Source organism: Cydia strobilella, chromosome 19 (genome assembly GCF_947568885.1).
Source record: "Cydia strobilella chromosome 19, ilCydStro3.1, whole genome shotgun sequence".
Classification (NCBI taxonomy): domain Eukaryota; kingdom Metazoa; phylum Arthropoda; class Insecta; order Lepidoptera; family Tortricidae; genus Cydia; species Cydia strobilella.
The window spans coordinates 12342141-12358685 of record NC_086059.1 but is presented as its reverse complement, the minus strand read 5'-3'; the positions used below and the strand labels follow the sequence as shown (position 1 = coordinate 12358685).

Genomic DNA, 16545 nt, shown 5'->3' with positions numbered 1-16545 from the left:
ACAAAATAAATTCGCGATAGACCCGTTTCTAAATGTGATTTAATATGTGTTTAAACCGCGAAAGTTTTAAATGTTATAATGACACATATATTCGCGCTTCAAAGGTCAGATCAATCAGGCGCAGGTACGAGTGTGCTGTGGGTGTGGGTGCAGCTCGGGGCTTGGGTCACTTACCGGGTGCGGGTGCGGCAGGTAGGCCGGCGGTTGCTGCGCCGCCGCCGCGGCCGCCGCCACCATGGCGTACGCGGGCACGGCCGCCACCTGCACATGGGCATCGAACATCAAACATCAAACACGTCAGACATAAGTGTACGTGTTCCCTCCCGTCTAAGGAACATCAAACACGTCAGACACACGTGTTCCCTCCCGTCTATGAAGCATGAAACACGTCAGACACACGTGTTCCCTCCCGTCTAAGAAACATCAAACACGTCAGACACACGTGTTCCCTCCCGTCTAAGAAGTATCAAACACGTCAGACACACGTGTTCCCTCCCGTCTAAGAAGTATCAAACACGTCAGACACACGTGTTCCCTCCCGTCTAAGAAGTATCAAACACGTCAGACACACGTGTTCCCTCCCGTCTAAGGAACATCAAACACGTCAGACACACGTGTTCCCTCCCGTCTATGAAGCATGAAACACGTCAGACACACGTGTTCCCTCCCGTCTAAGAAACATCAAACACGTCAGACACACGTGTTCCCTCCCGTCTAAGAAGTATCAAACACGTCAGACACACGTGTTCCCTCCCGTCTAAGAAGTATCAAACACGTCAGACACACGTGTTCCCTCCCGTCTAAGAAGTATCAAACACGTCAGACACACGTGTTCCCTCCCGTCTAAGAAACATCAAACACGTCAGACACACGTGTTCCCTCCCGTCTAAGGAACAACAAACACGTCAGATACACGTAGGGAACACGTCTATGTGGACTCACTTATAATACAATATGATTTAAGGACGAGACACTTCGCGAAAAAAAAAGTACTCGCTCGAGACAAACGCACGAGCGGCCGCAACGCTTTGTTCCTTTTTAACGCAATCACTGCCGGGGGGCGTGGCCTAGGAACAAACTTGTATGACGATGAACGCACATGTGCGTTGGGGGCAGTGAATGTGTTAACGGACTAAAAAAAGGTTCCCAATTCGTTGAAATTGTTTTCGATGAACTGTTCGAGATAGGTCGTCGTGTTCTGTGTGGAGCCGCATATTCTGTTTAGATAGCAGTGTTAGGTTAGTTACCATGTGCGGAGGGGGGTGCGGCGCGGGCACGTAGGACACGCCGGCGCCCACCACGCCCACGCCCACGCCCACGCCCACCGGCGTGCCCGGCGTGTGCGGCCTGCAACAACATATACAACAGTATTAACATGACATACCGACAAAACCAATTAAGGCACTATTTTCCCGAGGACGCGCGCAATCGCGCATATGACAAAAATTATATCAAATCTCTATTGATTAGGCTGTTGAAAGTAAAATTGTGTTATATCAAAGAGAATTAAGAAGACAGAGTGCTCACTCCATGCATTGGTTTGTTACCAAAAAGACTATTATTTTCGTAGTCTACATCTAGCGTCAAGTAGCGGAACTATCAGTACTGCTACTCGACACTAGATGTAGCGGCAAACGGAAAGTCTAATGCTCGACGATTTTCAGCTATTATCATAACCAGATTAACCGGAATTCTATTTTAAAATCCTTCTGCTTATAATATTAGTTATAAATTGTCGAGCAATACACTTTTCGTTACGGCAACACACGACGGTATAGAAGTACAATATACTAGAAGTAGTAACCGGCTGGGGTTGGGCGTGGTAGGGCTCCTCGAAGCGAAGCTCTTCGCGGCGGGGTTGAACTCCTTCGCGTTGGGGTTGAGCGTGGACTTCTTCAGTGTCGCCGCGCTGACCGCCACGCGGTCTATGGCCGCGGCGGCCGCGCTGCCGGGGTCGGGGGGGGAGCCCGCCGCGGGCATCGCCCCGGGGGACGGGGGAGGCTCCACCGGGACTACTGGGGGCTGGAATTATATTCATATAAGTGAAACAAACAAATACTATTCACTAAAGGATTTCTTTGAATTATATTCTTTATGATACTGTGTCCCCTGTACTGATAGCTATGCTATGTACGTGTATAATAGTTAAGTGTTTCTTAGTTTTAATTTAGTTTTAAGTGTCCATTGTATACCCGAATTGGGTTACCGTTGAAACTCACATGTATCACACCACATAACACCTCTGTAACACGGTTGTACAATAAAGAAATATCTTATCTTATCTTATCTTAATACTCAAGTGTTGGTTTCTGATTAACTTTATACGATGCGAATAGGGTCTAATTAGAAAGACACCAACATTTTTATAAATCGTGGGAGTTCAAAAAAGCCGGTTTTAATGTTACAGGGACGAGGCGCGCTGGAGGGTCTGCCATCTTGGGGCCCGAATCGGTATCATGAACTCGTATGGCAATTCTCGTACGTTTTCTTGTGCATAGGAGGTTCTGCCGTCTCGGGGGCTACATCGGAAGCATAAACTTCACATTTACGCCTCGCGCCAAAAATCTGACGGCTCCTGTGCTGCCCCCTACAGTATGTTACCTTGTGGTGCGGGGTGGGGTCGTGCTTGGGCAGGGCGGGCCGCTTGGCGTGCGGCTCCGACACGGCGCCGGCGTTGTGCTGCCCCCTACAGTATGTTACCCAGAGATGGGCATTAATCGATTAATATTTTAGTTAACTAATCAATCGATTAAAAATATCAATCGTCATTTTTTAATCGCGATTAATTTAGTTGCGATTAAATTAGTTGTGAGAATGTTCGACTAACAACTAAATTAGTTTTAGTTTCAATCGACTAAATTTCACGATTAAATCTATATTAAAACTACGTAGTCGCCGGTTTTTGCATTTTTTATCTTGCAATATGTAACTACAAGTACGTATGTATGTAACATACGGAGGTACTCGTATGTTGTAACTATGTTAGTTTGCGTAGAATTTTGCGACTTATTTTGAAGCAGATATCTTCATCCGATTGAGCTAAAATTATAGTTTAACTTTAGTTTAACTAAATACATATCATGGTTGCTTTTATATTTAATACTAGCTGTGCCCGCGGCTTCGCCTGCGTGGAATTCGGTCTGTGTCAGTAAGCGGCTAATTCACCCCTAATTTATCTCAATGTCCCCTGGAGACGGAACTTAAAGTAAAGTTGACAGATGGATACGCTAGAGGACTGTAGTCCAGATAAAATATTTTACAATTAGGTACCTACCGCCAAAGACAGATATTACTCCGTAATAGATGGATACAGTCTAAGGAAAAAACGTGCCTCGAAAATCACGAAAATTTGATTCTCGATCAGATGTCGCTACTACCTTTTGCCTACTCTCGTATAGAGGGCGTTGACGGTTTCGTTTGTTATTATTTAACAATTTTAACGCATATCAGTGAAAGAACATGGGTCAAAATAATAAAAAATAATTACCGCAAATAAAAAAAAATATTTATCCATATTTAAATACATTTTATCGTATTTTTATAAATCTTCATTTTTAGTTTTAAAGTGTGTCGATAGATGGCAGTGAATTTACTGTGGTTACAAATATTACTATGACAGTACCGCTCTATAATATTATATCCTCTTTGCTACCTCTAAATAAAATTACACTCCAAAATCAATATTTTTTTGCCCTTATTCAAATTTTTGACGTGATTTAAACGGCATAGAGTAGTAGGTATATATCAAACGATACAGTACCATTTTTGTATTTTTACGTCCTTGACTGTACCTAGCCAAATCGACTACATAATTCCGAAAAAAATTATTCCGAATTTTAGAATGTCGAATTTTATCATTCCGATTTTTAAATGCTCGACCCATCAAAATTCCGACTGTCATAATTACGAATGATGAAAATCACGAAGATTTATATTTCCGAAAACCCAAAAAGCCGTTTTTTGTGGCAACAGTTCGTTTTCTTGGGGGTCGCAATTCTAACCTAACCTAATCCACTTCTGGCAACAGTTCGTTTTCTTGGGAGTCGCAGTTCTAACCTAACCTAACCCACTTCTAGCAACAGTTCGGGTTCGCAGGTTCGCAGTTCTGTCTAATTTATTTATGCCGAATTTTTATGCCAAAAATATTTTATGCCGAATTTAACATGACGCGGCACGACAGGTACCCGTAATAATTACTAAAACGTGAGTCTTCATTTGAATATCACGGATTTCATTTTTCCGATCTTGTAAAAAACCGAATTTCTGAATACCGAATTATTTTATTTCCGATCGGACAATGATTTTTCGGAATTTAAAAATTCGGAAAAAATTTTTTTTTCGGAAAAGTGTAAAATCGGAACTCTAAGCTTTCTGTCAAGTGACAATCGGCTTTAAAGTTTTCGGAAATAGCACATTCGTGATTTTATTCCATCGTGTTTTTAAAAATAGTAATTTTGATATTTCGGACTTATAAATAATCGGGATTATGAAAGTCGTGGTTATAAAAATCGGAAAAACGTATTTCGGAATATTTGGGTGTTCCCATCAAAATCATGTCATCCAAATCGGTCCTCCAGTGAAATCAGTCTAAGCATGATGCCGGCGGCCATTTTTTTTTGTTTTCGGAGTGGGAAATGCATCTGCGTAGCGTCTGCCCCTACGACTTGTTGATGGTCATAGCGAATCAGACTCTCACGGGGACCTGTAGGCGCTTGAAGCGGAACGGGAAGTTGCTCAGAATGAGGGGGATACGCAGGATGAACACGGCTTCTCCGTCGCCACACTCTGTCAGGATCTGCGCACACATATGTATTGCGTACGCTGTATTTGGGATCACAATCGAGACTCGCGCTGGCTTGCCGTTTCAGCCGAAAGCGAAGCGACCTGCCTGGCTAGAGCGCCACTGAGTCTCTCACCGTGGTTTTTCTCAGACTCCTGAGATCGTGCCCCTTGTGGCCGCAATACATTGCGAGACTCGAGAAAGATTCGATTTTTTCCGGGAGGGCATGGTAACGCGTATAAGTCCCAAATAGTTTGACATTTACTGAAAAAAGTTTTTTTTTAAGTACCCACCTTCGTGACCATTATTAAGAGGAAAGAGCACGGCCGCTTCTCCATGCAAACGCAGTCTTCATTTTTTTTTGTTAAAAACTACCCTATGTTCTTCCACGGGACTCAAACTATCTCTATACAAAATTTTATCTAAATCGGTTTAGCGGTTTAAGCGTGAAGAGAAATTAAAAAAAGTTTTTTTCATATTTTTTGTGTTTTCACTCGGGAATGGTGTCATTTAGATATCATAAATGAATTCGGCATACCCGATTTATACAAAAACGATACCTAACTTAGCCTAGTAGCTAAAATGATATAGTTATCAAGATAAAGTTTTTAACCCCTTTTTCACCACCATGGGGGATGAATTTTTAAAAACGCTGAAAGTAATTTTTTTGCGTTTTAATATAATAATGATTTGCAAAGTTTTAAGTTCCTAGCTTAAAATAAAATTTGCACCCCAAGACAAACTTTCATCCCCTTTTCAACCCCCTGAGGGGTTAAATTTCCAAAAACGTCAAAATTAGTTTTTTTGTAATCGTCTATCATACCTTTCTAAGAATAAGAAGTTTCAAAGCATTTGTAATGGATTCAAACTTTCAACCCCCTTTTAACCCTGTTAGGGGACGAATTCTTGAAAACGCTAAAATCACTTTTCCTGTGTTATAATAATATGCCCATTATACAAAGTTTCAAGTAACGCACTCAAAAAAAATTGATCTCCATACAAACTTTCAACCTCTATTTCACCTCCTTAGGGGATGAATTTTCAAAAACGCTGAAATTAGTTTTCTTGTATTTCAATAATATATCTTCTTACGAAGTTTCAAATTGCTAGCTTAAAATAAATCTTGAACCCCATACAAACTTTCATCCCCTTTTTAACCCCCTTAGGGGTACAATTTCTCAAATTTTTATAGCCTATAACCTGGCCGTGGATTTTTTCGACAGATTAGTAAAGTTTGCATCAAAATCCGTTCAGCCGTTTTCATTAGTTGTGCGGTCAAATAAACAGATAAACGGATAAACAGACAAACAGATAAACAGACAAACAGATAAACAGACAAACAGATAAACAGACAAAAATTCTAAAAACTGTTGGAATGTGTTCTGTTATCGATTCTAAGTATCCCCAGCCAATTTTTTTTCGAATATCTTCCATGTACAGACTTTCGACCCTCTTCCGCTTTATTATATGTACCTATATAGATAGATACAAAGTTTGATTTATATAATTGTGTTTTTTTAAGTGTTATTTTACTAATGCACAAAGTACCCAGTTCTTATTTACCCTTAGATATGAGAAATTTAATCCAATTTCAGAGAGATGCACTACTTTAGTAGCAAAATAATAGTGAGAACAGATCTCACTCCTTAGAAACGGTCAAAATATCGTAAGTAATACATGACTATTTTATTTTTAAACATTCGTTAAGATGTCCTAATCAGTCTGTCAACATAGCCATACCGAGGTATTCTATTCAATTTGCTTCTAACATTAGTCGCGAGAAAATAGTCTAACTAATTAGTCGATTACAAAATTTAGTTGTCCGAAATCAATCGGCAACTAATTTAGTTGCAACTAAATTAGTTGCACTCTATACAACTAAGATTGATCAATCGTCGTTTTCAATCGTCAGTCGCAATTAATTCTTGTAATCTTAATCGTTAATCGTTAGTCGATTACATTTTGCCCATCTCTGATGTTACCTTGTGGTGCGGGGTGGGGTCGTGCTTGGGCAGGGCGGGCCGCTTGGCGTGCGGCTCCGACACGGCGCCGGCGTTGTGCTGCCCCCTACAGTATGTTACCTTGTGGTGCGGGGTGGGGTCGTGCTTGGGCAGGGCGGGCCGCTTGGCGTGCGGCTCCGACACGGCGCCGGCGTTGTGCTGCCCCCTACAGTATGTTACCTTGTGGTGCGGGGTGGGGTCGTGCTTGGGCAGGGAGGGCCGCTTGGCGTGCGGCTCCGACACGGCGCCGGCGTTGTGCTGCCCCCTACAGTATGTTACCTTGTGGTGCGGGGTGGGGTCGTGCTTGGGCAGGGCGGGCCGCTTGGCGTGCGGCTCCGACACGGCGCCGGCGTTGTGCTGCCCCCTACAGTATGTTACCTTGTGGTGCGGGGTGGGGTCGTGCTTGGGCAGGGCGGGCCGCTTGGCGTGCGGCTCCGACACGGCGCCGGCGTTGTACTGCCCCCTACAGTATGTTACCTTGTGGTGCGGGGTGGGGTCGTGCTTGGGCAGGGCGGGCCGCTTGGCGTGCGGCTCCGACACGGCGCCGGCGTTGTGCTGCCCCCTACAGTATGTTACCTTGTGGTGCGGGGTGGGGTCGTGCTTGGGCAGGGCGGGCCGCTTGGCGTGCGGCTCCGACACGGCGCCGGCGTTGTGCTGCCCCCTACAGTATGTTACCTTGTGGTGCGGGGTGGGGTCGTGCTTGGGCAGGGCGGGCCGCTTGGCGTGCGGCTCCGACACGGCGCCGGCGTTGTGCTGCCCCCTACAGTATGTTACCTTGTGGTGCGGGGTGGGGTCGTGCTTGGGCAGGGCGGGCCGCTTGGCGTGCGGCTCCGACACGGCGCCGGCGTTGTACTGCCCCCTACAGTATGTTACCTTGTGGTGCGGGGTGGGGTCGTGCTTGGGCAGGGCGGGCCGCTTGGCGTGCGGCTCCGACACGGCGCCGGCGTTGTGCTGCCCCCTACAGTATGTTACCTTGTGGTGCGGGGTGGGGTCGTGCTTGGGCAGGGCGGGCCGCTTGGCGTGCGGCTCCGACACGGCGCCGGCGTTGTGCTGCCCCCTACAGTATGTTACCTTGTGGTGCGGGGTGGGGTCGTGCTTGGGCAGGGCGGGCCGCTTGGCGTGCGGCTCCGACACGGCGCCGGCGTTGTGCTGCCCCCTACAGTATGTTACCTTGTGGTGCGGGGTGGGGTCGTGCTTGGGCAGGGCGGGCCGCTTGGCGTGCGGCTCCGACACGGCGCCGGCGTTGGCCGACACCTCCGGCGTGGTCGGCGCCGAGGGCTGCGCAGGCGGCGCAGCCACAATCTGTACATAACAAACGTATCATAGCCCGTGAACAACATTCAACATTCATTTATTCAATTAGGCGTCAAAGAGATGCGAGTCGCACAAGTATCGAAATGTACTATTCTGAAAATAATTTAAGTTGTTCTAATACTTGTAATATTATAGAAGTGTACAGTTGATACATGTACCGCCAACCAGGGTGAATAGGGATGGCTGGGATAAATAGGCACACAAATTGTAACAATCAAAATCTAATATTATTTTCAATCGACTGATAAAATTTGTGTGGGTATTTTTAAGATATTTTCAAGTAAATCACATTTGAAGTTTTGACCCTATTCACCCCAGCCATCCCTATTCACCCCGGTCGACGGTACCTATTAAAAATAGAATAGTTACCGGTAGCGGCGCGGGCGGCGGCGGCGCGGGTGACGTCACCAGCTTGAACTCGGCGCCGAACTTGCGCAACTCCTGAAACAGAAACATCCTTTGTTAACCTTTTCGACGCCGGTTGGAACGCATATCGGTTATAACTTATAACCGATTATTTTGTAAGAATTCATAAGTTTTATAACCAATGATTGGAAACTCGAATTACGATTATTTTCGGTTATTTATTTATGAGTTAAATTCTATGAATTTTTCGGGCATAACCGTAACCGAAACCGGTTATGAACTTTGGTCGGTTATTGCATTCCCTATTACACAAAAGCTGTCACTCGGACGCCACGTCACCGAAGTGTCAAATTGAACTTTAATATCCGTCATTGGCGTCGAAAAGGTTAATGATAAGTACGATATTAACTCCTTAACTCTTAGGAAGTTTGATTCGCACCCTTGCGATAACGTTTTACACCTTTTCATGCAAAATACGAAAGTTTGCGTGTATTCACAGGCACTTTTGTTGCTCAAAAGAGTACTTGCTACTATTTCGAGAAACAAATATCGGTGGCTTTTGCTCGAGAAAGACACATATAGTGATAAATTGAGCATTAACATAGTTATAAGTACATACTAACACAAGCTATGAGTCTGTAAAAGTTACTCGAAATAAAAATGATTTATTTATTTAAATAGGTATTACGCGGTGGCGTGATGCGGTTAGGTTTTTTAGTCAAAAGTTCAAATTCTCAAAAATATTATTGAATGGATGATTTTACCTGCACCTCGTCCTGCCGTCGTGGTTCGGGCACGTGGCGTGGCCGGGGCCCCTCTGCCGGTGGTACGGGGTTCTGCGAGCGGATAATAAATTGTATAATCACAATTCTAATTAAACATGCTTAAATATGTTAGTTATTATTATTAAACAACAATTTCATGTATAAATTGTTTACATTTGAAAATTTGGAAAGTGTATCGTGGTGATCGGTTGAATGAGTTTCGATTAGATGCCACGAATTCCAAGAACGCCGATTCGAATTAGAATTTAGACATAGAATTCGGTATTTATTATTTGCCACGTGATGAACGTGGCCGGAGGTGTGGTGCGTGCGGCGCATGCGGCCGTTGAGCTTGGAGCGCCCAACACGGCCCTATAGCTAATAGTTCAGGCATAGCTACCAGCCCTGACTACGGGCACAGAATAAAATAGTACTACCGTACAGAAAAGCAATTTCCTACAAAACCGAAGTTTGACAGCGATTCGTGTTGTCCCTTTCTAATGTATGGCACTATCCCTTTCGGCTATTTAGGGTTACCAAATTTCAATTAATTATCTTATCTGTAGTTGTGCACGCAAAGGAACGTCAATTTTTGCCAACCCTAATAATAGCTCGTAGCAACGCTGAGCCGAACGGAGTCGAGAACACCCGAAAGAGCTAGTTTCCCCCCCACTGGTCTGGGTAGTAGAGTACTCACGTGGTGGTGGTGCGGTGGGAAGGTGGCCCTCGGGTGTGGCTGGTGCGGCGCATGCGCGGGGTGCGGCTCGCCGTTTCCCCCCACTGCTCTGGGTAGTAGAGTACTCACGTGGTGGTGGTGCGGTGGGAAGGTGGCCCTCGGGTGTGGCTGGTGCGGCGCATGCGCGGGGTGCGGCTCGCCGTTTCCCCCCACTGCTCTGGGTAGTAGAGTACTCACGTGGTGGTGGTGCGGTGGGAAGGTGGCCCTCGGGTGTGGCTGGTGCGGCGCATGCGCGGGGTGCGGCTCGCCGTTTCCCCCACTGGTCTGGGTAGTAGAGTACTCACGTGGTGGTGGTGCGGTGGGAAGGTGGCCCTCGGGTGTGGCTGGTGCGGCGCATGCGCGGGGTGCGGCTGGTGCGGCTCGCCGTTGAGCTTGGCGGCCGGCGCTGCGCCCGCGCCGCCGCCGCCCCCAGGTACGGCCCTGCAGATAACAACTATACGTTATTCACCAAAATCTTACACAACTGTAAGAAGTAGTATGAAGAAGTTGTACAAATATTAATCTTTTTCCTTTTATTTCCTTGACCAAACACTTCGCACACAGAAAAAAGATGACCATTTAAAACAATACTCACTGGTGTTGATGTGGCGGAAAGGGCGGCGGAGCGTGGTAGCCGCCCGCTTGGGCCGCGTAGCTCTTGCCGCCCGTCGTGGGTCCCACTACAGCCGCGGGCTGGAATATGACAGTTACAATTAAAACATTGCGATGAAAATTTACATTTTCGATAAATCTCAGTCTTAGCTTGATTTCAAAATAATAAGATCACAAAGTTTCAGTAAACAAAGAATAATTGAATGTGTACCATCAACCGGGGTGAATAGGGATGGCTGGGGTGAATAGGGATGGCTGAGGTGAATAGGGACGAAGCTTAAAATGTGCTTTACCTGATAATTAAAAAAGAAAAATACCCACACAAATTGTATCATTCAAAATATACAATTATTTTTAATATAATGATACAATTTGTGTAATTACTTTTTGAGAAATTGTCAGGTAAATCACATTTTAAGTTCTGTCCCTATTCACCCCAGTTGACTGTATGTAAAGAAAACTAATGGACATGTGCATTCTGACAGACACACTTTCGCATTTATAATATTAGTATGAATTTGTAGGGTTATATTACCGGGTCGTCTGCGGGTCGCCGCTCCTCGGGTGTGAGGTGGTGTCGCGGCGGGCGGGCGGTGTCCTTGTCCTTGTGCGCAGGCGCGGGCGCGGGCGCGGGCGCGGGCGCGGGCGCGGGCGCAGGCGACGCCGCCGCGTGGTACCCCCCGCCCCCGCCCCCGACCCCGGCCCCGCCCGCGCCCGGCTTCACCGCCGCCCCGCCCCCGTTGTTGGTCGCCGCGGACGGCTTGCCTGTTAGCTTGCCCGTCTGAAACGACGAAGCTGAGAGTTATTCATTGTAATGCGAGGCTGTACACTCGTTGAGAGACCCCGAGACAGGCGGAGAACGAGTGTGTACATGCTATACTGATTTAAACTAACACGATTTTCACTCGTCGATTCGGATGTTGGGAGAATAGAATAGAATATGTTGATATAGTGTTGTGTGTAGGCAAAGTGTCAACCCTAGCGTACAAGTAATCAAGATCAAGTGCGGGTAGTTCCCAAAACCCGCGCAGCAAGAAGATGACCAATGAAATCGGCAAATCGAGTTAAGTATTATTAATATGTTATCAAAATATTTCTGATAAAAGAAATATTAGTAATTTTATAACCCAAAACTGATTAGAAAAGAAAATTAAACAATTAAAAACGATTATAGTTCCAAAAACTTGTTATTTAAAAGGCTATAGACCATGTAACTTTTGTTATATCTATGTAAAACCCTTTTTATGTGCATATAAATGATTATGATGTACAGCGAATGAAACAATTTAAATAAGTTAGTGACGTCACAAAGTTTGAGACTCCCCCCCCCTACACCTTGTCACAACATGTCACATTTTTTTGACCCCCTCCCTCCCCCTAAACGTGTGATGTAATTAGTGGATGATCCCAAATTGTGAAGCTAAATAATGTATTTTCTTATATTTTTGTATACATACCTGCTGAACTCCCTTCCTCTTATTAGGTATAACGTATTTGCCGCCGTCCGCGGCCGCTGGCCGTACCACGGCCGCGTATCTCTCCTCTTCGTCACCGTTTTCTAATTCTATGCGAGCTTTGTATGTAGCTGCGCTTTCTATTTCAGCGGCTATCTCTTCCGCTTTGGCTTCTGCGTCTCTGTAAGATGAAATTTGTTAAGTCAATAATAAAATAAAAGATAAGATAAAATTTATTTCATTGAAAAATATCCAAAAGTAAAAATCGTAATACGCTTAAATAGTTACTTAAATACTATAAATGTACAATTATGGTTTAGAAAAGTAAACGTAAAATTTAAGATATTGTATGCAAAAATTGTAACTGGCTCTAACATATTTTACATCAATACCTAACCTAAATAATTTATGCTTGTACCTAATGATTATATAGCTGGTCAAGCAAATCTTGTCAGTGGAAAAAGGCGCGAAATTCAAACTATAACGTCATTATGGTCTACTGATTGAAAAATAAAGAAAAAGTTTCCATTTAAAAGTTATAATCATTTACACTTAGTTAACCAATTTGACTTCTTGTTACCTTGTCACGGTGAGCATGATATGAGATTCCTAGCGGGTTTCGTATTGATTGCCACTATTGATTGTGAGAAAGTACAAAATGGCCCAGAAATAAAATTGGTTGCCCGTCAGTTGACGTCGCCCAACTTTTTGCTATGTCATGTCATGTCAAAAATGATTTAAACTAAAAAGCAAACCGGCCAAGTGCGAGTCGGACTCGCGCACGAAGGGTTCCGTACCATTACGCAAAAAACGACAATAAAAACACGTTTGTTGTATAGGAGCCCCACTTTAATATTTATTTTATTCTGTTTTTAGTATTATAGCGGCAACGGAAAAACATCATCTGTGAAAATTTCAACTGTCTAGCTATCACGGTTCGTGAGATACAGCCTGGTGACAGACAGACAAACAGACAGCGGAGTCTTAGTAATAGGGTCCCGTTTTTACCCTTTGGGATTCGGAACCCTAAAAATGAAGAATTTTATGTGTACAATTGCAAGTTGTAATCTCTGGTCATCTGATCTTTAGGTTTGAATCTTAAATGATTATTAATTTCGTTTGTTGTTTATTTTTAAATGTTCCCCATCCCAACACCAGCGTGAATGTATAGACAACCACACATGTGTCTCAGGTTGGAGGTACTTTGTTATAGCACACTTATGACTCATGCGTCGCGCATTGAGGGCGGGACGGATCTAAGGAGCGTGCGTACATTAATCCGTCTAAATTAGCTCAGACTTGGACCAAAGATAGATATAACTCCGTAATAGATGGATACAGTCTAAGGAAAAAACGTGCCTCGAAAATCAAGAAAATTTGATTCTCGTTCAGAGGGCGCTACTAGCTTTAGCCAACTGTCGTATAGATGGCGTTGACCGTTTCGTTTGTTATTTAACAATTTTAACGCATATCAGTGAAAGAACATGGGTCAAAATCATAAAAATAATTAATGCAAATAAAAAAAATCATTTATCCATATTTAAATACATTTTATCGTATTTTTATAAATCTTCATTTTTAGTTTTAAAGTGTGTCGGCAGATGGCAGTGAATTTACTGGGGTTACAAAATTTACTATGACAGTACCGCTCTAGGATAAGTTACTCTATGCTTGGACACAACAAAGTGTAGCGGTGCCATTGTGAAGGTCATATTTTAATCGAAATTTGACATTAATGATGACATGGCCACACTTTGTTATTTTATTGCAAATGCCATGCAGAGCTAGCTTGGTCCAACTCTATGATATTTATATTTTAACCAGCTTCAAAAACTGATGAGAAAATTGCATTTTATCCACATGTGTGGCAAGGTAATCAAATGCAAATTTTGAGTTGTTTCCTTATGTATGATGGTAGAAGACTTTTAAAATGATGATTTTGAATAATTTGAATGATAAATATTTAATAACATTAATTTTGAATTAATTGGGTTCGATTTAGTTTGATATTTTACAGTTAGTATTTTCCTTGTGTTGGTGTGCTGAAAATTTTTGTGTTGAAACCCTCGCAATGCTTAAGATTTCATTTTGGAATTTTTCGTTTGGGGTATCAATATTAGCACGAAGGCCACGACGGTTTAAACAACAACTTACACACCTAATTGGACAACGTGGTTTAAAGACTTACCTGTAGTCTTGTGTGTCTTTTCTCTGTAGCGGCCAGGGGTCGGAAACCGGTATTTTCTCCATACAAAAATACCGGTATTATTACGTTCTTTTTCGTTCTTTTGTTTATAATTTCATTTTTAATGGGACGTTTTAATAATGCAAAATTGTTTCCTAAATACATGATTCAATCCTACGTAATGAGCATAAAAAAATTCAAAATAAAAAATACCGGTTCCGAGCCCTGGTAGCGGCAGCGTGTAGCCGGCCAGCGAGTGGTCGTAGGTACTGTGTACCCCGTACACCTCGTTGGACAACGTGGTTTAGAGACTTACCTGTAGTCTTGTGTGTCTTTTCTCTGTAGCGGCAGCGTGTAGCCGGCCAGCGAGTGGTCGTAGGTACTGTGTACCCCGTAAACCTCCTCGTTTTTTCTGAACAAAAAACATAAAGGAAAATTAATCATCATTAACAAAATAAAAGGCGAGAATACAGGGACTCAACACCGGCTACAACTGCTAGCCCAGCAGGAAAGATACTCTACCGAGATTTGTGTGTAACTTATGTACTTTTAACCGGGGTGAATGGGGATGGCGGGGGTGAATAGGGATAAAACTTGGAATGAGATTTACCTAATAATTTCCAAATTGTATCATACAATTTGTGTCCGTAGTAAAAACAAAAACAAGTAAATCTCGTTACTGGTTTTATCCCCATTCAACCCCGCCATCCCTATTCACTCCGGTTGACGGTAACTATTTAGGTGAGTCTGAAACTTAACTTCACAATCAAACTAATTATTTAGTATAGTGGAACACTGTCAGCATTTGTACTCTTTGTTTAGTAAATAAATATGATAAAAGTAATAAATGTCGGTCTCCAGCTAGGATTGCAGGAACAAAAGCATGGGTGTAGCTCGTTGTCCTCTGAGCAAATGTGCCATTTTCAACCAAAAGGGTACTTATTGTCGCTTGTCAGTAAGGCGCTATTTCCATATAGCTTCAATTATAAATCAACCTCATCGACAAACGACAATGTGGTACCTTTTGATTGAAAACGTCACAAATAAGCCTGAAGCTAATGTAAATAAAACGTTTTCTGTCAAAAATTTCATTTATGATACAAGCTTTTATCGCTGACTGTTCTTTTCTTTCCACAGGCAACTAATACTCATCGAGGAAATTCTAACAACCCCAAACACAATTAGGTTGCGTTGTTTTATCACAGTGTTTCTATGGCCACCTCCTGTCTCCATCATCAGATCAGCTCGATGGTACCATAATATTGCACTGATATCGGACTTACATATGTATGCAAATTTTCAGCCACCAATGAGGCAACCGGGAAGTGGGCCAAACTTAACTTGCAAGATTTGATTACAAGTAAATAAAAGCGGGCAAATTCACTCCGTGATTTTTGTGGGTTATCTATTACGGGCACTCACCTAAACATGTCGTTGGCGTCCCAGCCGTTGGCCCGGTGGTCCAGCTCCAGCTCGCCCAGCCTCGCCGAGCCGTTGACGGAGGGCGAGTCCCCGGAGTCGCCGTCGCAGTCCCAGGGCTCCAACTGCCGCTCCTCAGAGCGCCCGTTGCCTGAGAGAATTACTGAGTATCGGGTTAAAGCTGTCAGAGGGGATGGTTGTTAAGTTGGAATTTGAATGGTTCTATTTAGAACAAAACATTAGATGTTTCTAGACAGTATCAAATAAATATAAGTACAGCCAGCTAAAGTCGTCGTCAATAGAACTTGCAAATGATGTAAACACAACATTTTACCTTCATTACTTCGTAATCTCGCTCTTTAAAAGGACAACCATGACCTTATCAACAGTCTATATACTAAATATTTTATTTATATACATATTTCGTTAAATTAAATGTTAATTAATAATATTTCAGAGAAAATAAACTTTGTAAAAATGTTAGGTTATGTGTCAAACGCTAACAAAATTTGTCATATTTGTTTAGATTATTTGTTAGTTCTATTGACAACAACATTAAACACTTTTGATACTGTAGGAATAGGGATGTGTTGCGATATATTTGGGTGTCACTATTTAATTGATTATGATGATATTATTATGTTTGCAAGTACAAATTGGAAATAACACAACAATATAAACTTAGAGAGCGTTTGTATTAGTTTACCGTGAACGCTACTGGTCCACTCAATTTGCCCTAGGAAGTAAGTATAGACTCACCATTAAACTTGCTAGAAATAGCCCCATCAGCCTCAAACACTGTGATCACATACTTCTTGAGGCTTTGGTACGGATGGACACATCCTGGGGGTTGATCAGCTAAAGACTCACCATTAAACTTACAGCCCTATCAGCCTCAAACACTGTGATCACATACTTCTTGAGGCTTTGGTACGG

General features: G+C 43.3%; 2 protein-coding genes across 2 annotated transcripts in view; one reads left to right on the top strand and one right to left on the bottom strand.

Annotated features, from left to right (window-relative positions):
* The window catches only part of LOC134749941 (retinol dehydrogenase 12-like), a 463382-nt gene that overhangs the window by 8517 nt on the left and 438320 nt on the right, over positions 1–16545 (top strand). The gene's annotated exons all lie outside the window — the stretch shown is intronic.
* LOC134749966 (ataxin-2-like protein) overlaps positions 1–16545 on the bottom strand; it is a 61420-nt gene that overhangs the window by 16586 nt on the left and 28289 nt on the right. The window contains exons 4-15 of the mRNA XM_063685003.1: positions 15613–15760; positions 14507–14602; positions 12009–12186; positions 11087–11332; positions 10535–10632; positions 10245–10380; positions 9225–9296; positions 8464–8535; positions 7951–8082; positions 1805–2022; positions 1248–1347; positions 175–261 (exon numbers count right to left, since the gene is read on the bottom strand). Of these exons, the coding sequence (XP_063541073.1) occupies positions 175–261; positions 1248–1347; positions 1805–2022; positions 7951–8082; positions 8464–8535; positions 9225–9296; positions 10245–10380; positions 10535–10632; positions 11087–11332; positions 12009–12186; positions 14507–14602; positions 15613–15760 (1583 nt within the window). The remainder of the gene's footprint in view (positions 1–174; positions 262–1247; positions 1348–1804; positions 2023–7950; positions 8083–8463; positions 8536–9224; positions 9297–10244; positions 10381–10534; positions 10633–11086; positions 11333–12008; positions 12187–14506; positions 14603–15612; positions 15761–16545) is intronic.